At 35.0% G+C, this 23,697-nt stretch overlaps 2 protein-coding genes across 6 annotated transcripts in view; one reads left to right on the top strand and one right to left on the bottom strand.

Annotated features, from left to right (window-relative positions):
* Positions 1–1,001: 1,001 nt before the first annotated feature.
* Positions 1,002–13,408, top strand: LOC120637120 (profilin). The gene is made up of 4 exons (XM_039908779.1): positions 1,002–1,223; positions 8,713–8,884; positions 10,670–10,769; positions 12,412–13,408. The coding sequence occupies exons 1-3, from the start codon at positions 1,113–1,115 to the stop codon at positions 10,765–10,767; spliced, it is 381 nt and encodes a 126-aa protein (XP_039764713.1). The 5' UTR covers positions 1,002–1,112; the 3' UTR covers positions 10,768–10,769; positions 12,412–13,408.
* A 49-nt stretch (positions 13,409–13,457) lies between these two features.
* LOC120637119 overlaps positions 13,458–23,697 on the bottom strand; it is a 228,471-nt gene continuing 218,231 nt past the window's right edge. For all 5 annotated transcript variants that reach the window (XM_039908773.1, XM_039908774.1, XM_039908777.1 and 2 more), the window contains one exon: positions 13,458–14,553. In XM_039908773.1, the coding sequence (XP_039764707.1) occupies positions 14,465–14,553 (89 nt within the window). In that variant the 3' untranslated portion in view covers positions 13,458–14,464. The remainder of the gene's footprint in view (positions 14,554–23,697) is intronic.

The raw sequence follows: 23,697 nt of genomic DNA, 5'->3' as shown, positions 1-23,697 counted from the left end.
TGTTAAAATGTAAAATGATGTCGAAAAAGACATCACTACTACTGCTACTGTACTGCTGAGTTGCTTGCCGGCTTCTTTTCGGTAGAATCAGCCTTCCGAACCGGTGGTAGAGTCACTATAAAGGGACATACTTGATGTTTCAAAAGTTCTTATTTTAGGCCTACTTAAAATTAATGAATTTTGACTTAGGAAAGTATAATGTATGGCTTGTAATGAGAGCATGCGCAAAATTTCAAAAATAAAACCCAAAGGTTCATTTTGGTACTCCTCAAGTTGGTACACAGCGTCCTCAGTCTTAAATCTAATTCTATTCACACAACCCACAAACAACATATTATCCAAATATTATTAATTTCTGTGTGTGATTAAAAAAAGATTAAAAAAAAAACCTAGCTAAAGAACTACAGATCCATCTCACTGCCGAAAGGGTTTCCGTTCGTACAAAACCGTTCGGGAAACTTCGTAACATATTTTCGTCCAAAATACCACAGTGCTAAAACCAAAGTCGTCGAATGACTTACGGATCTGAAACGTGGTCGCTTACAAAAGAGAGCTCAGATCACCGGGCGATGGAGAGACCTTGATGGGAGTATCTCCATGTGATCGAGGAATGAGGAGAACCGGGAAAGAACTAAAGTTACCAACATAGTTCAACGAGTAAAATCTCGGAGAACAGATTGACGATGGGGCCCCACGGCGCTGGAATGGCTAACCCTCATCGGTAAACGCAACGTTGGTGGCCTCCAATGTGGTGGACATTGAACGAGTCGATGGGAGCCGCTGGAAATAAGATTTTTGAACTCCCTACCAAAGACCTATTTCCAGCAGTCGACGTCAATCAGTTAAATTGATCATGATGATGATTTATTATTATTTATTACACAACTATCCAACTTGACGACCAATTTACATTAGTATAGTGTGTAACAGCATTAATATGAACGCATTGTTAGAATTTTAAAGGTGGTAGACTTGAACTTCCTGTCCTGTTGAGTGCGCTGCCATTTTGAAACGGCAGTGCTTTTTGTTCGTGTGGAGCGTTAGCTCGTTGCGAGGTCTAGATTGTGGTTTAGCAAAGTTTAGTTTTAATATATATTAAGAACTCAATCAAAATGAGCTGGCAAGATTATGTCGATAAACAGTTAATTGCATCCAGATGTGTTTCTAAAGCTGCGATTGCCGGTCACGACGGTAATGTCTGGGCCAAGTCGGAAGGTTTCGATGTAAGTTTCTTGTCATTTAAGTGTTAGTGAGATTGCCTAAGCAGTTGATTGTGAGACAGTGTATAAATGTGCGTTTGCTTGTGCGAAAAAGTGCCGTAAAGGTTGAATTATGGATGGATGACGAATCCGGCAAGTTGACAAGATGGCGACATGTGCTAGTATAGTCCTATTCGAATGGTTTCGAATTTTAGGGACTCTCACGCCCTAATCGACAGGTTTACGGTTGCGATTAACGTTATCAGTGTATCGAAATATCTGAATAAGTTATTTTAAATAAGTGTCTTGTACTTTACTGTCGATAATAGTTGCCGGCCGGCGCTTGGTCACGGTCACACGTCGTCGACGCCTTGCACAGATATTTTGGAAATGGTTTCCGCGATTTTATGCACGTTCAGTTTATCAGTCATATAACATATATATTTCTATTCCACAATAAACTGGCTATGAAAACGTAATAATTACTATTGAAATAGGAAGTTTCTGAGTTTAGCGCTTTCAAATAGACAAACTCTTCAGTTGTAGTACCTATTAATGTTTCGTTTTTTATAATTAGTTTGGCTATTATTTCCAAATCAAAACGAGTAAGTACATAGTTAACATTTTCATCTAAAAAATTAAACTTTTACCTAATATTTAGCGTTTTGTATCGAATGACTCATCGCATTTATTTGTTTGGAGTGTCTATCGTTAAATACTATGTTATTTCTATAATTATATGATAGCAAAGCAACCTTATTTGGAATTAAAAATAAATGTGTTTTGCATGAGTCACAACTTAGCTTAGGTTTTGAATAATTTCCACTCCGTCTAGCAAAATGTCACATACTGATGGAAAATTTTAAATATTGCATTGTTGTACATATAAATAATTAATCAAAGACTATTGTTTCAAAAAATATCGCCATATTCTCATTTTTTTAATTGTTAGTCTATAAAAAATGCTGCTGAAGTTAATATTTCACTCATGCAGTCTTAAGAGGCCTTGCGTGGCATGTATATTATTGGTTCTAATCATCACTGAGAGATGACTTTAAAAACAGCATCCACAGTGGAAAATTGCATTTGACGGCCGATTGGCGCAGTTTGCAGCGACCCTGCTTTCTGAGCCCAAGGCCGTGGGTTCGATTCCCACTACTGGAAAATGTTTATGTGATGAGCGTAAATATTTTTCAGTGTCTGGGTGTTTATATGCATATTCTAAGTATTTATGTATATTACTCATAAAAATATTAATCAGTCATCTTAGTTCCCATAACACAAGCTAAGCTTTGGGGCTAGGTGGCGGTGTGTGTATTGTCGTAGTATATTTAATTTAATTTAATTTATTTAAAATATGTAACTTCTAACATAACTAGTTTGAGTGAAAGAAAAATTTAGTCGGTACTTTCTAATATGAGGTTATCCAAAATTTTTAAATTACTAAATCTTCTGCACTGAGACAAGGTGTGTGCCCAACAAAATGTGATTTCACTACTTTCTGGTCATTAACATGTTTCGTCATCTAAGTACAACTGAGCAGTACTAGCGTGCACACAAGAATGTGTGCACGTTCTGCTACAAGATAAAATCCCATTTTCTCCTCTAATCTCAAAAACATGTGGACATAATTACTACAAGCTAGGTGCAGATTAGAACTTGATTGGAAGTGAGAGAGCAGTACCATCCTAATATTGGCCACTGCCTTGTACCCGCCTTTTACACACCTACAATAAATTACAAAACAATTAGTCTAGCAGTATAATTTTCATAAGAAATAATACCTTATTCCATTGAGAGAGCATGTGTACGTCATGGCAGTGCTGGTTGTCTCTGGGCCGCTTAGTGACAAATTGTTCTTCAACGTGTGATAAAATCCAATTCTCAATGAAAGATGAGGGGGGTATTTGCTGCGACTAGCAGAGTGTGATTTTTCTAGAAATAGAAGTGACTGAAAGGATACCTAGTTAAAGAAGATGTAGACCAGATGGTTCTAAAGATGGACAGCCTGATGGTTAGGAGTATAACATTTTATCAAAGTTGGTTCAATCTGTTCAATAAGTCAAGCTACATCAATTGTACCTGAAAATAAATTAGAAGCTGGTTTAATGGAATAAGGTTGTACCAAAGAGAGATGGGAAACAAAGGCACATTACTAGATCCTCAAAGAATTCTTAATGGTGATGAGACCAGCTTCAATATTATTTATTAATTTAATAATACTACCTACCTAAACACAAGAACTTAAAAAACCTCAAACATCGAAACTACATAAAGTTTAAAGACTTAAAAATGTTGATGTGGCCAATATTTTGCGGGTTAAAACCCTACCCCATCAATTTTAACTTTAGATGTTGACTATTTTTTTTTAAGGTACCTGAAGGGTGCCAACTACACCCCCTATTACTAGCCTACATCCATCCTGTATTTAAGTCACTGAGCTCAGTTTACATATATCCATTTCTCCTATTTCATTTAGCTAATTTTTTTTGTTGTAAATTGTAAATTAGGAATTATATCCAACTTTAATGTTGATAATCCACTGTCATTATTATAATTGATATTGGTAAGAAGCCATTGATGATGTGCAAATGTTTAAATTTTATCTTTAAAATATATCATTCATTATAAAAATAATACCTTATATATCTTTTCTAGTGTTCTTTGAGATTGAATTAGCAGATTATTGGCAACTGGTGGCCGGTACATTATAATATTTTAATTCCATCAATATTAATATTGGTAGGTACGTCCTATCAACACCCTGAACTAATAACTGTTCTACAATGTTGTTTACCACCATATACATAATATGATAGGTGTCCTCTGCTGGGCTAATGCATGTAGTAACTTTAGTTATCCGCTTCTGGGCACAAACTTCTCTTTCATTGGAGAGAGGGAATTAGAGCGCAGACCCAAATGAATGACCCATGCTGCCTCAATGAGGGTTGGTAAACTGTAAAACATAAACCCCATGTTACACTACAGGTTAAGGGTCTCCTCTCACAATTAAATGAAAAGGGGTTAAGGCCTTAGTACACCACGCATGCCCAGTGCGGATTGTTGGACTCCACACACCTTTTAGGTGATTTTGAATTTGCTTTTAATATACTGCTTTTGATTAGGTACTTCAATGTGTGAGTTGTTAGACCAATAGTGACATAAGCAATCTGTTCCTTAAGAAGTCTTTGTACCTTGAACCCTGGTACCCCCATGTTATTGAAATTTTTACATAAAGTAAGCATGTACAACAATAAAAGTTTTTTTTTTTTCTGACAAAGTAAGTATATATATATATATATATATATATATATATATATATATATATATATGTTGTGGAGACTTCTAATAAGCATCAAAATACAGTGTTACAATATTCTTTAGTAAAGATATCTCTTTAATGATATGCAAAACATGAAAAAGATAGACACACAAAAATAAGATCAGAGACGAAAGTAATAGATGCACTAAGCTATGCAAAAAAACTAAAGTGGAAATGGGCGGTTCACGTGGCGCGCCTCACAGATCACAGATGGACCAAAAAATAACCACATGGAGAGGCTCTCTAGACAAGCGCTACAGAGGCAGACAGTGTATTAGATGGGATGATGATATTAATAAATCACGGGTTCACAATAGATCCAAATAGCTCAGGATAAAGAAAGATGGCAAGCCTTAGAGGAGGCCTTCACCGAAGAGGGTTCCTGATACATAAAAATTATACATAAAGTAGTAATAGTTAAATAATAGATTAAGCAGTACATAATTAATTGTAGTTGTATAAGTTAAGTTTAGGAAATTTATAAATAGCTCTCTTATAGACCAATATGAATTGCTTTGATGGTGTACCTAGTAGTAATTTTATTTCAACTGTGAGAGAGGAGACTACTTAATAGCCTTTTCTTCTTTGGCAGAGGAGACTTGTGCCTAGAAGTTGGACAATAATATTTTATTTATAATTATCAAAGTTTATATGGTAGTATATGGTAGGCATGTACAAAAGTTAAAAGTTATCTATCTTCTGTACTAATTCCTAGCTGTCCTCTGCTGTTGCACTAGCTTTAACTAAGTGTTGTTACATAATTTATAATTAAAACGCTTACTCACATTTTGACTGAGTAACACGGGCAAGTGCCTCTATTACTAGATGTGAATGAATGAATGAATACACTTTTATTGTACACCAAAGAAAAAAAAAGTAGTTACAAAGATATAAATACATATCAAGAGAGTACAATTGTGAGATGTGTCCATCTGGGTGTTTTTATTTTTTTATTTTTGAAACCCAGGTGACATGGTTTTGTTACCAGGATAACACATCTATATAATGCTAGGAAATGATATGTGGTTCCTACCAAACCTCTTGTCAGTAAGTCAGGAAGAAAGATTTGTCTCCTGTGCCTATAAAGAGGATAAACTAGGGATAGGAAGGCAGACATCCAACTTAAAAATCAGGCAGTATCTAGGCCTGAAGATACACTTACCAGCCTTACAACAACACAGGTTACAAGCGAGCAAATTAAAAATTAAACTATTTAAAATACTATAAATGCGAAAATAGCTTACACAAATGATAAACACTAATGCATGTGCATATGTATGTATGTGTCAATAAAGATTTGTAGTGATAATGCTGAATAAAAAAATATTTTTCTAGGAACATAGTTACGTAGGTATGTTCCTTAACGCTATTAAACCAGTTGTGTGACTCATCAGATTTGTAAGACGTAGTTGAGAGATGTAGGTAAGGATGATTTTTATTTCTAAAAGCAGGGTATAATGAATTATATCGTGTCATATCGACCAGCAATCTTTATCTTTTCAAACGTTATGCACATTTAAGAAATAATAAACGGGTAAGTGAATGTGTTCAGATTTTTAATTTAACTGTGGCCAAAATAGTCCCTGACCCCAACAACAAATATTATAAATAAATGTAAACACTTATGTGATTATTTAAAATATATATATATTATATAACCCACAAACCCAGTTTTGACCTTAAATGTAAATACAACTGATGTTATTGTTTTTATAGTTATATACAATGCTTTACAAAAAAACTGGAACTTTTGATTTATTTGACTACTTTATTATTATTCGGATTTGATGCAACAAAATAAACTAAATTCTATTTTCTGATGTAAAAACACTTGTTAGGTAATTCAGTTGATCTATATTTGTTTCATTTAGGAAAGGAGTCAGTTTTAGGAAATAACCCATTTTGATCTAAAAAGAGATAAGAAGATAACTTTAATTGACTTTCTCCTTTATACCTACTATAAGTTACAAACAATAACATAAAAAATTAATATCGAGTGTGGCCTCCAGGCTGAAATAACTACTGGCGTGGTTTTTTATGAGTTCTTGGGGAATACACTCCCATTTGGCCGTAATAGCATTATCTTGTTCTGTGGGACTGGGTTGGGTTCTAACACGCTGTTTTAGGAAGTCCCATAGATGCTCAACGGGATTGAAGTCGGTACTTCGTGCTGACAGATCTAAATGGCGGATCCTAACTTCACTTAAGTAAGCATCTAGTCGCGCGCTCGGTGCGCTTAAGCATTGTTGTCCATAAACACAGCAGCACTTCCTGTAACAGCTAACGCTGGTTGTGCATGAGGAATTAAGAGTTCCATAATGTTTTGCAATTGGAGAGCCATTTTCTACGAACACTAATTGTACGATCTTCGAAAGTTATGCCAGCCTTAAAACATGATAAAGCCACCGATCCACAGAGCACCGTACGGCTTTATTTCTTCAAATCCTATTTTTGCATAACGGTCTCCTGGTGTGTTCATCGGTCCACGTTGCACAATTTTGGGAACATCTGAACCTTGCAATATAGTGCCCAGGGAGTAATTTAGGACTCCTAGCTGGTCTTCGGCTGTATATATCGACTTCTAGAAGTCTCCTGACAGTTCATAGCACTCGCATTTCTAACATCTTCAAGATCGTTTTTGATGTTGACGAAGCTTAGCTCACAAGCTAAGCTTATTGGAAGTCTATCATCAATCGTCTCTGGGCTCAGTACATAATTTTCTTCCTGATATCGGTCTTTTCTTCAAAGAACTGCTTTCTTAAATCCTAGTCCAGGTCCGCTGAACAGTGAAACCAATGACACAAAACGTTCCGATACACATTATTGAGTACAGCCTTAGAGAAGAGTCACTATATTGTCAGCTATAGTTATCTTGTCTGCCATATGAGTTTAAAATTTGTCACGAAAAACTAATTTGAAGAACTTAACATAATTAATTTAAAAAAACCCTTTTATTACAATACCTAAACTGAGCAAATGCTCGAATTGAAAAGAATATTATAAATAACATTTTATTTTACTTTTTTATAAGCAGACAAGTTGTTTCTAATTAAGTAAATGCAAATAAAACCTCATTTGTTTAAGATTTCCCTAGTAGTAGACAAGTTTTGAGTTCCCGTTTTTTTGCAAATGGGTTTATAAACTTTGATTACCTACCTACTTTTAAAACTTTGTTTAGTTATTTATTGTGTATTGTGATCCGAGGAGTAATAACTGTGGCTAAAAAGTTTTTCATCATCTTAAATACTGCATTAATCCATCGGCTCTTTTAAGTATGCCTTGGTATATCTTTTTAAAGTACTGCTTCAAAAGTACTTCGTATTTGTCTAAAAATGAGGCGAAACATATCTCACTACTGTTTTTCTTATGTAATATACTTTTACCCTTTACATCATGTTATTCGATCGCATAGTTATTAAAAATATTAGGTAGATACGAGATATACGGTAGGGGTCTATGATTAACTTAACGTTACGACGCAACCTTTAGTTGTCGTGGGTGAAACCGCGAAGAAAAGCTAGTTATCTGCAAAGAGTTTTATAATACTGAAACGGGTTCTGTAAATTTTTTGTTGTTTAAGGCTATTTGTTTTCATTATTGTCGGTCTTTTTCGTTCATCTTGGCCGAGCGTCACGCCGAAATTACTAATGAATTCATGGCATGAATTGAGTTTATACTACGAGGTGGTAAATATCCTGCCTCGGGGATACATTCTAGCCGGATATTTAACGGTTTCCCCTAGAGGGGATGAAAGTTTTTCAAAATGTTGCGTCCTAATATTAAATGAACTGTTTTTAATAAAAAAAATTGCATTGGAAAGGGCGATTGTGCACTCATTCGAATTCAATTCGTTTTCGTTGTTCTTGAAAATTCGATTCGAAATAGCCTTCATAATAAACGTGCGGTTCTTTATGCATTTGCTCGAACTCAACTCTTATTTTTATAGTGAATTTTGCTAATGATTTTTTTATGATATTCACAAAAATACGAATATTAATCGTCAACGAAATGAAGTGCACAAACGCTCAAAGGTTGCATTGTCAGTTTAATTTCTGCAATTGAACATAATTGGAGATAGTGGGCAGAAATCCTCGGCAGGCAGGTTTCTAGTCTAACAGAACAGAACATCAATACGACTCAGGTTCTGGGCTGCTTTTAGATTTTCTAAAATGTCTTATGGTTTGTCAACAGATATCAAAAGAAGAAGTGGGGAAGATAGTCGCCGGTTTTGCAGATGAATCACTACTTACGAGTGGCGGTGTCACGATAGCGGGCACGCGGTACATCTACCTCAGTGGAACAGATCGCATCATACGCGCAAAGCTCGGCAAGGTCGGCGTGCACTGCATGAAGACACAACAAGGTAAATAGACCTTTGACTTGCTGTCGTACTGTGTCTGAGTTCCCGCAGGCGAAAGGTTACTCGGTCGATAAGTTTAAGTCTTGTAAATCACTATAAAGATCTATCCAGGTAGGATGAAAAATAACGATTAAGTTTTATTAATATATTTTTTACTTAAGTTTCATTATTGATGACTGGCATATCCTAGTTGGATAAAACTCCCAGTTAAATAAAAAATAAAAAAATTAAGTAACGGCTGTTTCGCCACGATCTATAAACGTCTGTATTTTACTTCTAAATTTTTTTTTTCTTAAAATAAATCAGTTTAATAACATTCAGTTCTCGCTGAATAGTAGGTAGTACCTACAGGGAAAATTACGTAAAAATGCATATTGCGGGATCGAGTGGTTTAATGGTGTATATAATGGTGGTTAACTGAACAATGGAAGTTTTTTATTTTTTGATTTTGAACATTGTAGATAGGGCGTAGCAAAGTAAGCTAAACTTTGCTTTCAAACTATCGCCGAATTAATCTCAGATTGATAAGTCAGTATGCGCGCAATCTACTTATCACTACTTGACGAATAATTTAAAAATCTAACCGAGTTTGGCGCAAGACTTGTGCATAGTTTTCAAAATTAATTTGGAAAAAAAAAAATTGCAGTCATGTGTGTTTTGGTTCTGTTATCGTTCATATTATCATATGAATATATGAGGTACCAACCTAGTATCTTGATATCGCAGAGTACGCTTAAATTTAATTTGTTTGCACCTATAAAATTAACCTTTCAGTTTCCTTTGTACATGCTACTGGATAGTGGATACCAAATTTGATTATGATTTGATAATGTTAGAATAGATAAAAAACGTATTGTGCTAAATATTATATAACGTTTATTACAAAAATAACCGCCTTATTTTTAGGGGAACTAAACAGAAAACAATGTATTTACCTGTTGCCCGTTCTGGCAACATTGCCAAGTTGACTAGCCTAGACCTACATTTACACCAGTCACATAGCAACAACCAACGGCTATGAAAATAATAATTATTATTTTAGATCACTCACTAGTCAGTCCAAATTAAAATGATTTATCCTCTCACACGGAATATGAATTTTATCGTGGCAAATGGGATGAAATCGCGCTTGTGTGCATAGACCGTTAAGTTCTCTCTTAATTTGTTAATTGACCTAAATTTGTGCAAAACACGCAAATAATTTTAGATTGTATTTTAATAATTTGAAAACTTTTTTTGCACATCTGTCCATTAGTGGCAAGTACGTAGGATAGATTAATATTTAAGCATAGATTTTTTTCATTTGGGTACTCTAACTCTATAGTGACGATGAACGTTAGTGAAAAATTTGTCTACGTTATTATTACAAAAGTATATGAGTAGATCAGCAATTCGATAGTAAGTGACTTTATTATTAGAAAATATTCCTTATATTCTGTTGAATCTGTCGTACCTATTCGCGATTCGGAACTACAATTTTGTTTAATAATACTATGATGTATAAAGTATCTTATGTACTTATCAGCCTTTGCGTATTACAGCCTATTGGCCTTTTTTCTTCTTTTTACACAATTTAACTTGAGATTTGTCTACAAATTAAAACTATTAGAATATAATACGATGCCAGTTACATTCCCTTAGTCGCCGCGGACGACACCCGCGGGATAGAAGGGGTGGTGACAATTGTATTCTAATCTAGCGTCACAAACACGGCACTTTAGATATTCGTATTATGGAGAATTGCGTATGCCTTGGATTGCAATATTGATATAAATAATTTTGTTGCAGCCGTCGTAATTTCTCTCTATGAAGAACCGATCCAACCCCAACAAGCTGCATCAGTAGTGGAGAAGTTAGGAGATTATTTAATTAACTGTGGTTATTAAAGGTGAGTTGATTTATTTGATAACCTTAAGACTCTTCCAAACGGTCGCAAAATCCCGTGAAATTAGAATCAATAAATTATTTGTTTTTGCTTAAGATATACCTAATATAGCAATGGAATTTACAGGTTGGGTTTTTCACCTCTTTGAAAGAGTCTTTATTGTATTGTATTCTAGAAATAATCTACTAACCCATGGAAAACGTATACTTGTATTGTATACGTTTTCCATGGGTTAGATTATTTCTAGAAAATGTAATGGTTTGCTAATAACGGTTTTCAGTCAATGCAACATAAAAATTCTGACGATGTAAGCCGTGCTATATCGCATGTATCTCACTGGTTTACTGCTAATAACTTAGATTTGAACGCAAATAAAACAAAGTGCGTAGAATTTATGTAACCAAATGTAAAGAAAGTTGATAAAAAAGTAATGATAAATGGAGTATTCCACAGTTTTCCTAGGAGTTACCTTGGAGTGTAAGCTACAGTGGGGTGCTCATTTCGAGACACTAGCGGGTAAGCTCAGCTCAGCTGCTTATGCTGTCAAAAAAATTAGACAGTTAACAGATGTTGAAACTGCTAGGCTTGTTTATTTTGCATATTTCCATAGTGTAATGTGGTATAGGATCTTGTTATGGGGCAGAGCTGCTGAAAAGAGCTGTGCTATGGATATATAAACTTAGATCACGCGAATCCCTTCGTACCAAATTTAAAGAAATAGGTATACTACTTAACTAGAAACGGACATAAATCAGTAATATCTGCATATCGTCTGAGAAAAGTACAGAAATCCTTTGTGGGGATGGGTATATGCTTTTATAACATGATACCGAAGGTAATATTAGATCTACCTTTACCTAAGTTTAAACAATATATTAAAACACATTTAATAAATCATGGTTACTTCACGATTGATGAATTCCTAAACGACAAAGCAGCTTGGAAGCAGGACACTCCACTCTCATCTCTCACAAAACAGAAAAATTCTAAAGATTGTTAAACTTTAAAATGATGTTGGAAAAGAGCAATCTGCTGAGTTTCTTGCCGGCTCTTCTCAGTAGAATCTGCCTTCCGATCCGGTGGTAGAGTCACTACAAACAGACTTGACGTTTCATAAGTGCTTATTAATTAGGCCTACTTGAAATAAATGAATTTTGAATTTTAATTTAAATAACATTTTTCACTCTTAGGGGTCAGTAAATTCGAACTCTGCTTCAAAAAATTCGTTCAATGTTTTCAGAGTGTGTACTGAAATACGGAATACGGACGGGTTTTCTTTTGTTGGTATAAATTCGTACACAATTTTACGCAAACAATTTTTATCTCGACCGATGGATGGGATAGGTCGTTTGTATGGATTACCAAATGCCTTGTTCTTACGCAGCTTGTATCTGACGACTCCCTGCGAAACTTCTTCGCATTCGTCTGCTCGCGTGGTCTTGGGGTTCTGCCAAAATTAAAACGCTGAGTAACCAATTGGAGGAAACCACTGTTGCCTTGGCATAAATTCGCTTTATCAGTCTGTGATGAGCAATTCATATGCTTGTATGTCATTAATCTACCATAATAATAATTGAAATTTGGAATGTTTATAAAATTCTAATTGAATGTTCAGTAAAAGTGGGTTTTTTTTCTCCTTTCACAGATCGAAGCGCGCCGTGATCTAAGAATACTATAAGATAATATTTTTTCCACAGGGAAATAAGTAACTGCATTTTGTATATTCTATAAAAGTGATAAGGACCGTCATTTGTTTTGATATTTGATAAATTATGGCGCCATCAGTGTCTGATGCGTTTAGCGGCCACTCGCAGATTCAATTACTTAGCGGATATTGGATTTTTTATACGCTCACCTGTTCCCTGGAGTAATTGTTTCTGCAGGATGGTATTTATTTGTACTTGGAAATTTTGCTTTTGTCGACCTAAAAACGTCGAGGCTAATTGTACGGCTTCGCGGCGAGGTCTGAAAGCATGGTGTATAGAGATTTTTGTAGATTTCTTTTCAAGCAGTCTGATAACAGAATCCTTACATCTCGCTTAAAACTTACAATTTAAGGAGTTACTGTGGTTAATACGGAATTTATTTATAAAATCAAATGGATTAATACGGAATTTATTTATAAAATCAAAACACAAATAAGCGATAAATACCAGACGCTTGAAATGAAATTATAACCACGTAATGAAATTACTGTAACGATATATATGTAATTACAAATAGGCATTTGTGTAAGGGCTTGTTACGAATTGAAAGACACTGTAACCCAAGATGCATGTAACAATTTTAATTGAAAATCTCTAGTCCCCACTGGAACCATCGTGTGAGAACTTCGGACGCGCAACGAAGGCGCAGGCGTCGCACCTCTGCGCGCGTCTTATTTCGCTATGCTTCCCTTTTCATTGTGCTGCCTTTATAATCTTGTGTAGTGAATAATAAACATTTGCATTCTGTTCAATACTATCTCTTATCTGCAGAAACTAGAAGCGCTCAATTATAATCCTGTATCCTCAAAACAAGGCTTACAGTAATCGAAGGGTGCATATTGTTTATATTTGATATTACTACTATAGCTTTGTACATTGTTTCTGATAAGCGATGGGAACTGTGTCTATCTAATAATAAAATGATTTGTATTATAATGAACTCGTTTTCTTTGCGTTTCATCCATAAATAAATTAAACACGTGCATGCTAATGAACATATTTTATTTCCTTTGACAAAATCTACAATAATAGAAGAATTAAGTACACTCGAATACAAGGGTTGGTATAAAATGTTAAAACTGGTAGCCTATAAGTGATTTGGTTCTTTAATATATACCACACAAGAACATTTTACATATAACTAATTCTATAAAGAAATGGTAAGAAACTTACACAATATCATGGTGTCTTCTATTACTTATTACAGATTTGAAGGAATAATCTTTATTTATTTCTAAAATATGTATTGGTTAACAATAATTTAAAATTAAAACAAAGATTCAAAAACCAGATGTACATAACTTACTACGTGGTTATCTACATTTCTACAGACAATTTTATGTATAGGTATCAAAGAAAAGTTAGTCGTGTTTCTAGAAGAGATGCGTTGGCTTAAATAAATAACGCGTTGTAATAACCATTAATTAGACAATACCCCTATACAATCCAGTTAAACTAAAACATTTCTGTTGAAGGGGACAGCGCAGACCGTGTCGCACCCTAAATACGCTCGCACGCAACTTTATAAAAATTACTTTAAATATCTTTCTTATCCAATTCAAAAGAGTTGAAAATAGTATGCAAGATTAAAGGTCAATCAAAATTCTAGCATTTGTAGAATATACAACTCTTATTTGAAATAGATAAGGGCGATACATAATAAGTGGGAAAAGTGTTCGAGATCGAGTGGAGTTTATCATCGCGGTTTTCTGGCCTGACCCATAAAAGCACAAACTAAGATTACTTTTTTTTCATTATATTCAAAGCCACATTCACGCACATGTTATTACAACAATTATTCCTAACATTCACCTAACATTCACCAATGTTATAGTTATCTTTAAGTCATTAACATTTATCATGTAAGTAAATTAAATTGTTCAGGTCGAAATTATATCTTTATCGTAAATACTGTAGGTAGTACAAAAATGCAACCAAGATTCACGGTAGGGATTTCAAAGTCGAGAACAACCTATCGGGTTCTTGACATGGTCACGGATGTTCTAAAGAGTAGTGGCGAGATTTCTTCCAAAGACTTCTAAAAAAACCTTTTCTCTGTTTCTGGCCCGGATGCTCCTCGCCTGTGAACAAAAACAAAATAAGTCTTTAGGTTTGAGTCCTTGACCGTACCTCCCTCCCTCCCATCAAACGACTTTCATAACAAAATCTCTGATGATAGAAAACAAGCCCAGCTGAAGAAAACAAGTATTAGCAATGTGGAGATTGTTTAATAAAAGATGAGTATAAAAACTAAAGAAATCTGTTTCGATCTATTTAAATCTGAAACGAAAAAAAAAATATTTTTCCAGCAAGTTATTTTTTTTTAAATATAATGCAAGGAACTTACAATTAGACGCTATATATATTAGCTACCTATATTGACTAACCTATTATGACCTACGAAGGCCTTCGAGAATAAACAGTTTTAATTAGACCCCAAGGAAATTGCCTTTACGAATAAAGAAAGCTAATTTGGTAGGCTATCGTGTTTATGTAGATATAAAAATAAATAATCATCTCTTTTAAATAAAAAATGGTTTCCCGTGATTGTACCCCGGGGGGTCGGCCTAGGGGATCCTGTAAGATGAACCCCACAAGCACGAAAAATGAAAATGTCGAAAGCCTCTTCATTTTCGTTTTTCTGCTACATATTTTTGAATACTTTCACCAATCATCATCATCATCATCATCATTATCATTATCATATCATTGCCGGCCCACTACAGAGCACGGGTCGGCTCAGAATAGGAGGGTTTGGGCTATAGTCCACCACGCTGGCCAAGTGCGGATTGACTTCGTTATGGAGAACTCTCAGGTACGCAGGTTTCCCTACGTTACTTTCCTTCACCGTTAAAGCAAGTGATGTTTTCAATTTCTTCAATAAAAATGCACAACTCCGAAAAGTTAGGTGCGTGCCAAAGATGTTACCCCGAAATGGTGGCCGAAGCTCTAACCACAATGCTATCACCGCTTTCACCGATATATATAATACTAGCTGTTGCCCGCGACTTCGTCTGCGTTTGATAGTGTTTTCTGATGTGGCATTCAATTTAGTTTTAGTTCTAAAAAAAGTTAAAAGTATTCAGTATCGCTAAGCTTTAAATGAGGGGTTTGCTGCTGTCCGCTGAGGAGTTCTGTAAAATCGTCAAACACTTTCATCCCCTCTCCCAAAGGAACCGAGCTTAATGTCGGGATAAAAAGAATCCTATATTACTTCTGACACTTCCAAGAATATGTGTACAAAGTTTCATGAGGATCGGTTAAGTAGTTTTTGCGTGAAAGCGTAACAAACTTACATTGACATTTATAATATTAGTAGGGAGTAGGGATATATATAATACAGCTCATATTTCTTTTCTATAACTATATTGCTAACAGCTAAGGCACCAAAGCTATTCATTAGTGCTATTGAATAGTCATTAGCAGCCCGTTGGTAGCGTCTTAGTCTGTATGACCTGCTTGTTGAGAAAGAATATCCCTAGGAAAGTGCTTAAATAATAAATAATAATAAATAAATATACTACGACAATACACACATCGCCATCTAGCCCCAAAGTAAGCGTAGCTTGTGTTATGGGTACTAAGGTCACTGAGGATTATTTTTATGAATAACATACATAAATATTTATAATATAGATATAAACACCCAGACACTGAAAAACATTCATGTACATCACACAAACATTTTCCAGTTGTGGGAATCGAACCCACGGCCTTGGACCCAGAAAGCAGGGTCGCTGCCCACTGCGCCAAACGGCCGTCTAAAGTACTTGTTGAGCAAAGATAGTTTGTTGCGTGGGTAGTTGACTTAAATGAGAAGAATAGTAATAAGCAGTCTGGTTTAATGCGCTTCAAAGAATATTTTTGTTAATTTTATGCAATGGATAATTTCAGAGATATTTGACCTAGATATTGTAAAACTTATTTTGCCGCCTAATGAGAGCTACTTTCTTAGCGAGTAGCTTAAGATATGTTTTTTTTTCAGCTGAAATTACCGGTATTTGTACAGCAAACGAGAAAAAAAAAATCTAATGAGCTGTTTTATCTTGCACTTTAAAACGGTATACTATACGTCAATTCTTATTTACCTGCTATAAAAATTTTGATGAATGAATAAATGAATACACTTTTATTGTACACCAAAGAAAAAAAAAGTAGTTACAAAGATATAAATACATATAAAGCGAGTACAATTTGGTGTGATGTTTAGTTGATCTAAGAATAAGTCCGGGGAACCTATTACTGGATAAGCGTTTTCCGTCGAAAATAATTTAAAATTATGTAGTTTTTCAATCGTGATTATAAGGCATAGAACATTATTCCTTTCAAAAATAAAGAAATTTTATTATTGATCCTTGCCTTTTACAGCATGCTTATTGGGTGCATTGTAATGTAAAATTCCAACTTTGTGTTAATTCTGTAGCGCTCGCTTGCGTGCTGAGGCACAACCGGTAAATGGTAAAAAGGTGGTAAGCGTCTCTGGCCGATTCGAGTCGTAAGTTTACGTCTATGGTACACGGTTCTTGATGGTGATAATGGTAATGATTTTTTGTGGGCTCTTCTTAGACCAGAGCGCGCTTGCAACCATCCTAGCTTTAGTTTTAAGTTAACGGATGTACAGATATCACCATGACGAAAAAATAAAAATGTATATATATATATATATATATATATATACATTTTTATATGTATATATATATATATACATTTTTATGTCAACGGATGTACAGATATCACCATGACGAAAAAATAAAAATGTATATATATATATATATACATTTTTATATGTATATATATATATACTAGCTGTTGCCCGCGACTTCATCTGCGTTTGATTTTGTTTTTAAAGTATTCAGTATCGCTAAGCCTTAAATGTAGTATAGTAAGTAAGTACTTAGTATAGTAGTATATATATATAACATGTGACTGTCAATTAATTATAGACAAAAAATTTGCAATAAAATAAAATTGCGACTATAATTAAAGATCTAAGCTACCCTATCTCTTAAGTCGGACCAGACTGCTCACGGAGTGCCAATTTAATTTAAAATCGGTTAAGTAGTTTAAGAGTCCATCGCGGACAAACATCGTGACAGGAGATTTATATATATTAAGATATATATATATACATTTTTATTTTTTCGTCATGGTGATATCTGTACATCCGTTAACTTAAAACTAAAGCTAGGATGGTTGCAAGCTCGCTCTGGTCTAAGAAGAGCCCACAAAAAATATAAATATAATGTATTTATATATATATATATATATATATATATATATATAAATACATTATATTTATACATACATTATATATATATATATATATATATAAATACATTATATTTATACATACATTATATATATATATACATTTTTTTTTTACCATGATAAAGATATAAGAAATTAAAAAAAACATATATATATTTTTAATCTAGGTTAGGTAAGGTTACGTAGGAGGTTCCAGGTTCCTTATACGAATTTATAATTTCTGAATTTCTGTAGTCTGGTCGGGTGGGAAGCTTCGGCCGTGGCTAGTTACCAACCTTACTACTGCGGCACTTAGTAATAACGACAAAGACGTGCCGCTAAGCGATTTAGCGTTCCGGTACGATGTCGCATAGAAACTGATTAGAGGTTAATTATAACAGGTTAGCCCGCTAGCATCTTAGACTGCATCACTTACCATCAGGTGAGAACGCAGTCAAGGGCTAACTTGTAGTAGGAAAAAAAAAATTCGACACTTAGTAAACGCGGATGAAACTCGGTAAACAGCTTTTGCGTGATACCTTAACGTTAAAAGGTTAACTGAATTCGGCTGCATTCATCGGCTACAATAGTGCAAGGGTCGTGAACCCTTATTTTGAGAGCGAGGGAGTGCGAATGTCAAGTGTACGAGCGCGGCCGGCCGACGGCGACGGGTCGATATCACAACGAGCACATTAGTATCAGTAAGTGCACGCTTCCAAGACTCCTTTTATAGCTATTAGGTTTTTGCAGACTAACATTATATTAAATCTGTACTTATTGTATCAAATACCAAAATTATTATCCCAACCTTTGTTCAGCTGAACCACTGAATTGATTTAAATTAAATTTGCTAGAGTAATGGGAGGTAGCTTACATTCTGAAGACTGACTGATACTTTTTAGCTAGGCAAAACAAAAGGGGATCCGTGGGATTATCTAAAACAGGAACATACGGAATCTTAACTCATAAGTCACAATAAAATGAACAGCACCGAAATTGTTCTGTCCCTGAAACAGCTACGATGCCAAAACAAATCGAAGGACAAAGGTGTCACGATAGCAACGCCCTTGGTTAATACAATGGTCTGAGTATCTGATTAGGTACTTTTACTCGTAACTAGAGAAATGCAGAAGTTGACTTCTATATTCCAGATTGAAACCAAATGGGACTTCGATTAAATGCCATTGCAGACGAAAGCCCAGGGCGATACTTAAGAGAATTTTACAACGTACATTTGCTCGAATACTTTGCACGAAAGCGGCTCAGTGCTGGAAGCAGGCGTCGGCTACTTCAAACATTCGGAGGATTCAAATAACTTCTTAATACTGTATTGTTTTTATTTTTTATTGTTCCATTATTGTAATAAATATGAAAAAGTTGAGGTATGAAATGATTAAATAGTGTACCTACCTTTTTATTTAATTTCATAGTTTCCCGCACACGCGAGGTGCGTGTACTTATCGGGGACGGGTAGCTATAGTTACCTTGATTTAAATAGGAAATGTTTACATGAAAGTATATGATAATGGATCTTCTCTCTGCTGTCAAGTTTATGAGGACACGATCAATCACCGCAGCGGGAAGACGTTGGCCCATTGATATCTAAGGTCGCGTTTGTTTATAGCCGACCAGACAATATAAATAATGAGTTAACAGACACTGATAAAATTATCAATGTTTACACTCTTATTTGATAATGAGAATAATTAATGTGAGTAAACTCTAGTTTGATAACGTGACCTCCTGCACCTACTCGTCTTAGTCATCTATATACCTACTGGCACTGAACTCTATTTTGGAACACTCGTATTAACTCGTGCCGAGTGCTGCTAAATGAGGTTGAAAGAACTTAAACTACATCGCTCACTAATTATTAATCTATATAATAGTTTTGCACAGTAGACCTTTTTATTTCAGAAAAAAGGTTTACCCAACTATCTAAAAATATATATATAAAGAATAATTTAAATATTCTTAAAGAATTTCGTCGATGAAGTAAGAAAGCTCACCGTTAGTAGGGCGTCCAAGAATAGAACGGTAGATATTTTCCAGTGCGCGTCCCAAATGCCTCGCATGTGGCCTAAAATAGCCCTCACCGTTCCCGACATCTGACTCCGTATGAAATTAATCACTTTCGTTTTAACTAATTTAAAACATGAATTTAAAATTTTACATTAATTTGCAATTCATAGAGTTAAATTTGAGATTTCATAAACAGAACCTCTAGTGAAAGTTTTCTAGAAACGAAAGACAGCGGCAATTCATTTACCAAATTTGTGTGAAATTATCAATTCATGAAGTCCGGTACCGTGTTTTTTTTTACAAAAACTAAATGTAGACATTAAAAAAATATGTTTTTCAATAGAATTCAAGAACCTTAGTTTGTCCTGTTTCGTCAACGTTCACGAATATTCATTAAATACAATTTCGGCACCTTAACCAAACAATAACATATTTGACTTCATAAAACGAGTGTGTTACTTCATAAATCTTATGTCAAAGCGAATAAGGGCGAAAATTATGAGCGAGATCATAATTTCGTTCGTTCTGTATATTTTTATTAGTAATAAAATCAAGTAGTTTAGATTTTTCATCATATTATATAAGAACATAGTAGTCACATATCCTACCTAGGTAGGTATAAAATATGGACTGAAACAAAATATAGTAAATGATGCTATGGGATATAAAATCATAGATATTATTTATCATCAAAATAGTAGCTCCATATACCATAGACCACAGAGCCACTCTGCTATTTATAGCATGCGCAGTGGAGGCGCGTCTGATTCAAGTTCATTGGCTAGCCTCCCCGCAAAGATTCAGCCGACGCGGCTGTCGATACTTCATTTGCCGACACTCGACGCTCTTTCACAATGTCCATTATACACTTTAATGTTACAAGGACTATACACGCATCACATTAAAGTTGAACCATTATCACGGCAATGTTTAAACGTTACTTGAAAACCGTAAAACGTTTCTATAGTATAATCGACTGTGAAGAATGCCTACCAAATTTGATTCCACTTCTTTGTTTTAAATAATATTTCGCCTGAGTAGGTACCTTACTAACCAGCTCGAAGTTTTGAATGCGGTGGAATTCCGCACCGAAAGATCATATTTAAAAAGTAATAGCTGTACAGGTATCTAACACTGATTTTTTATTTGGTTCACCAGCAGCGTCACATTTCAAAAAAATAATTTAAGCTAGCTTATACAGTATGAAGATGAGATGAGTTTTCAGCACCAATGCAATGTGCCTGTTGCGGTCCTTTACGGGGTACCTACGTTTTATGAATTAAATATTCATTAATAGTTGGTAGGTAATAGTTGATTGATCAAACAGATGGCTCAACTGATGGTAATTGGAAGACAATTGTCTATAAACAGAGCAAAACTTCGCAGGGAATGCAAGGATTCTGCCGTCCTGTGTCCAACAAGCTGAGGTGTAGAATTAGGTCTCGTATGCCTGTAATTACACCGACAACCACGTCCTCCAGATCGGACTACAGCAATACTGCACTGAGGCACAAAAGAACATGACGGTAGTGCCGGTCCTCTTCTTAATATTTGCTCCTATACCATTTTACTAAAAAACAGCGTGATGCCATGAGTGGCATCCTTTGTGCTTGACATCCAATCAATTCGTACGAAATGTTTTTTATTAACGTTTCTATCTGCAATGGTGTGTAATGCCCATCTCGCGTCTGTTTTTCCGGCCACGTATAACCTGAGTACCTTCAAGTGAAGATGCCTTTTCTAGGCAAACGCGCTACAACCTAGATCTTATCGTACTGGCATGATAGTCGTTCAATGCCGCTTGCATGTCCAATAAAAAACCTATCCATCGACAAAATAAACTCATATAATAGGGTATGAAATAGTCCGGGGGCTATAAACCGGTTTTAGGAAATGGTTAAAATATTGTTTTATTGTTTACCAATTAATTGAATGACCGATCTATATGGAACCAAAATGATTCACAACGTTAGCCTAAGTAATCAGGTTTATACTGCGATTTAAAAATGTGTCACTTCGGTAGATCAATTGATATCTATTAATTGAACGAAACCGAATAAAATACGGTTTTTTTACTAAACCAGTTGAAAAAAACAGAAACCGTAACCTTAATTATGAAGGGCGTTAACCACGGTTAATGAACAAAACCGATTGAAATTTGTAACGTTTTCGAAGCTCTGGTATACAGTGGCGTGCATTTGATACACGCACAAAAGCACTGCATACCCTAAAATTGAAACATAGCCCGTATAAGAGGAGGATTTTTTCCATTTTATGCCATTTTCATGCTGTATGCATACCCTGGTAAGAAACCCAATGCACGCCACTGCTGGTATACTACCTAATTATGGAGGTTGATGAACAATATGGAGAAGGGTGAATTCGAATGAAAAACCATGCTCGAGAGTTAGAATTTATCATTACTTTAGTAGTAGAACAGTAGATTATTTAGTAGTAGTTTTAGTAAGTAGGAACTTAGCTACCTTGTTCAGAGAACAAGGTAGCTAAGTTCCTACTTACTAAAAACATTGTGTTTTAGAGATTTGATAAAAACACATTGACATGAGAGTCAGTACCTGTACAAGCAACTACCAACGTACAATCGAAGCAGGTACCTAATAGATTACGCCTCTGGAATAATAACGAGAGTTTTATTGATCAGGTTTTTCAAAAAAACAAGTTCGAGGCTTTGGGGCGAGTAAAGTCAACGTTAACATGAATTGCTTATGAATTGGATCGATGCTTTATGTTTTAATTGAGGGTATTGTCTTCCGAAATGATTCTTCATGTCTATATCGGAATCGCAGTGAGTCAGAAACATTATTTAAAATTTTTCTTTGTACCTATAAAATGAATCACTGCTCACTGATGACTAAGTAATTTTTAATAAAATTCTGTGACTGCATTGAATATAATTGAAGTAAATATTCTGGTGTCAATACATTTATTTTCAAGGATTCGAGGCGTGTCAGAGAGTTTGGATCTAAAGGCGGCGGCTCTTGTTAAAATGAAAAAGTACCCGATTTCCGTGATAGCTGCATACAATTTTAGCATTCCCGTGGAACGAAGATATTTATTTTAATTTTATTAACTGGTATTATAAAATTTTAGGAAATAATGTATAATTAAAATTAGTCGGTATTAAATCTACGGCGGCGGTCGTTTGAGCGGTATGCACTAGTGACTAGGCAATTATTAGATCGATTGGTACGTTTATGGTCACTTATGGTTTATAAAACTACGATATTCATAAAATTCCGTTATGAATCTTAGTTAACGCGGGTAAAACCGGGGAGCAACTAGTACAAAATAAATGTGTCTGGCAGCATGCATTTTATTTTATTTTAAATGTATTTTTATTTCTGTTATTCCGCGGTGAAAGCCTACTGCAACCTTTTCCATGTTTTCCTGCCTATAGTAAGGAGGTAATGCAAAAAATTTAGTTTAATAAATACATTTTCTGCTACTTCTACGATGTCATCATTACAACGTTTGAGAAGTCTGCCTGGCTTGTTTTTTTTTTAAGGGTACCAACCCGTTCTCAATTAAGATGGAGATGTAAGATGTAAGTACTGTAAAAGGCTGAAGCGGCCAGAGCTGAGTGACCTTGCACGCAAAAGATTATTTCTAAAGGAATTTACACACCAGAGCCGCCGACCGTCGAGACAGTACGTCGCAGTCTTCCTGTGCTGCGGATCGGCGGCTTTGGAGTGAACTCCTTTAGCAGTCTTTGCCATGTTCTGCAGAAGTTAAGCAATTTTTTTTAAAGAATCTTAAGGCAAACAATTCCGCTGCAGTCTAGTTCAAGCTAAACTCATTCGGGGCCTACATTGATATCCCACTCCTAGGCGAAGGCCACTTTAATCGCAGGAGGGCTAGAAAAAAAGTTTAGTAGCTTCACACAACTCTAATGTAGGTATTCATGCTTTGTCGTTTATTATTATGTTGAGATGGAT

This window comes from Pararge aegeria, chromosome 3 (genome assembly GCF_905163445.1).
Source record: "Pararge aegeria chromosome 3, ilParAegt1.1, whole genome shotgun sequence".
Classification (NCBI taxonomy): domain Eukaryota; kingdom Metazoa; phylum Arthropoda; class Insecta; order Lepidoptera; family Nymphalidae; genus Pararge; species Pararge aegeria.
This window is presented reverse-complemented; position numbering and strand designations above follow the sequence as displayed.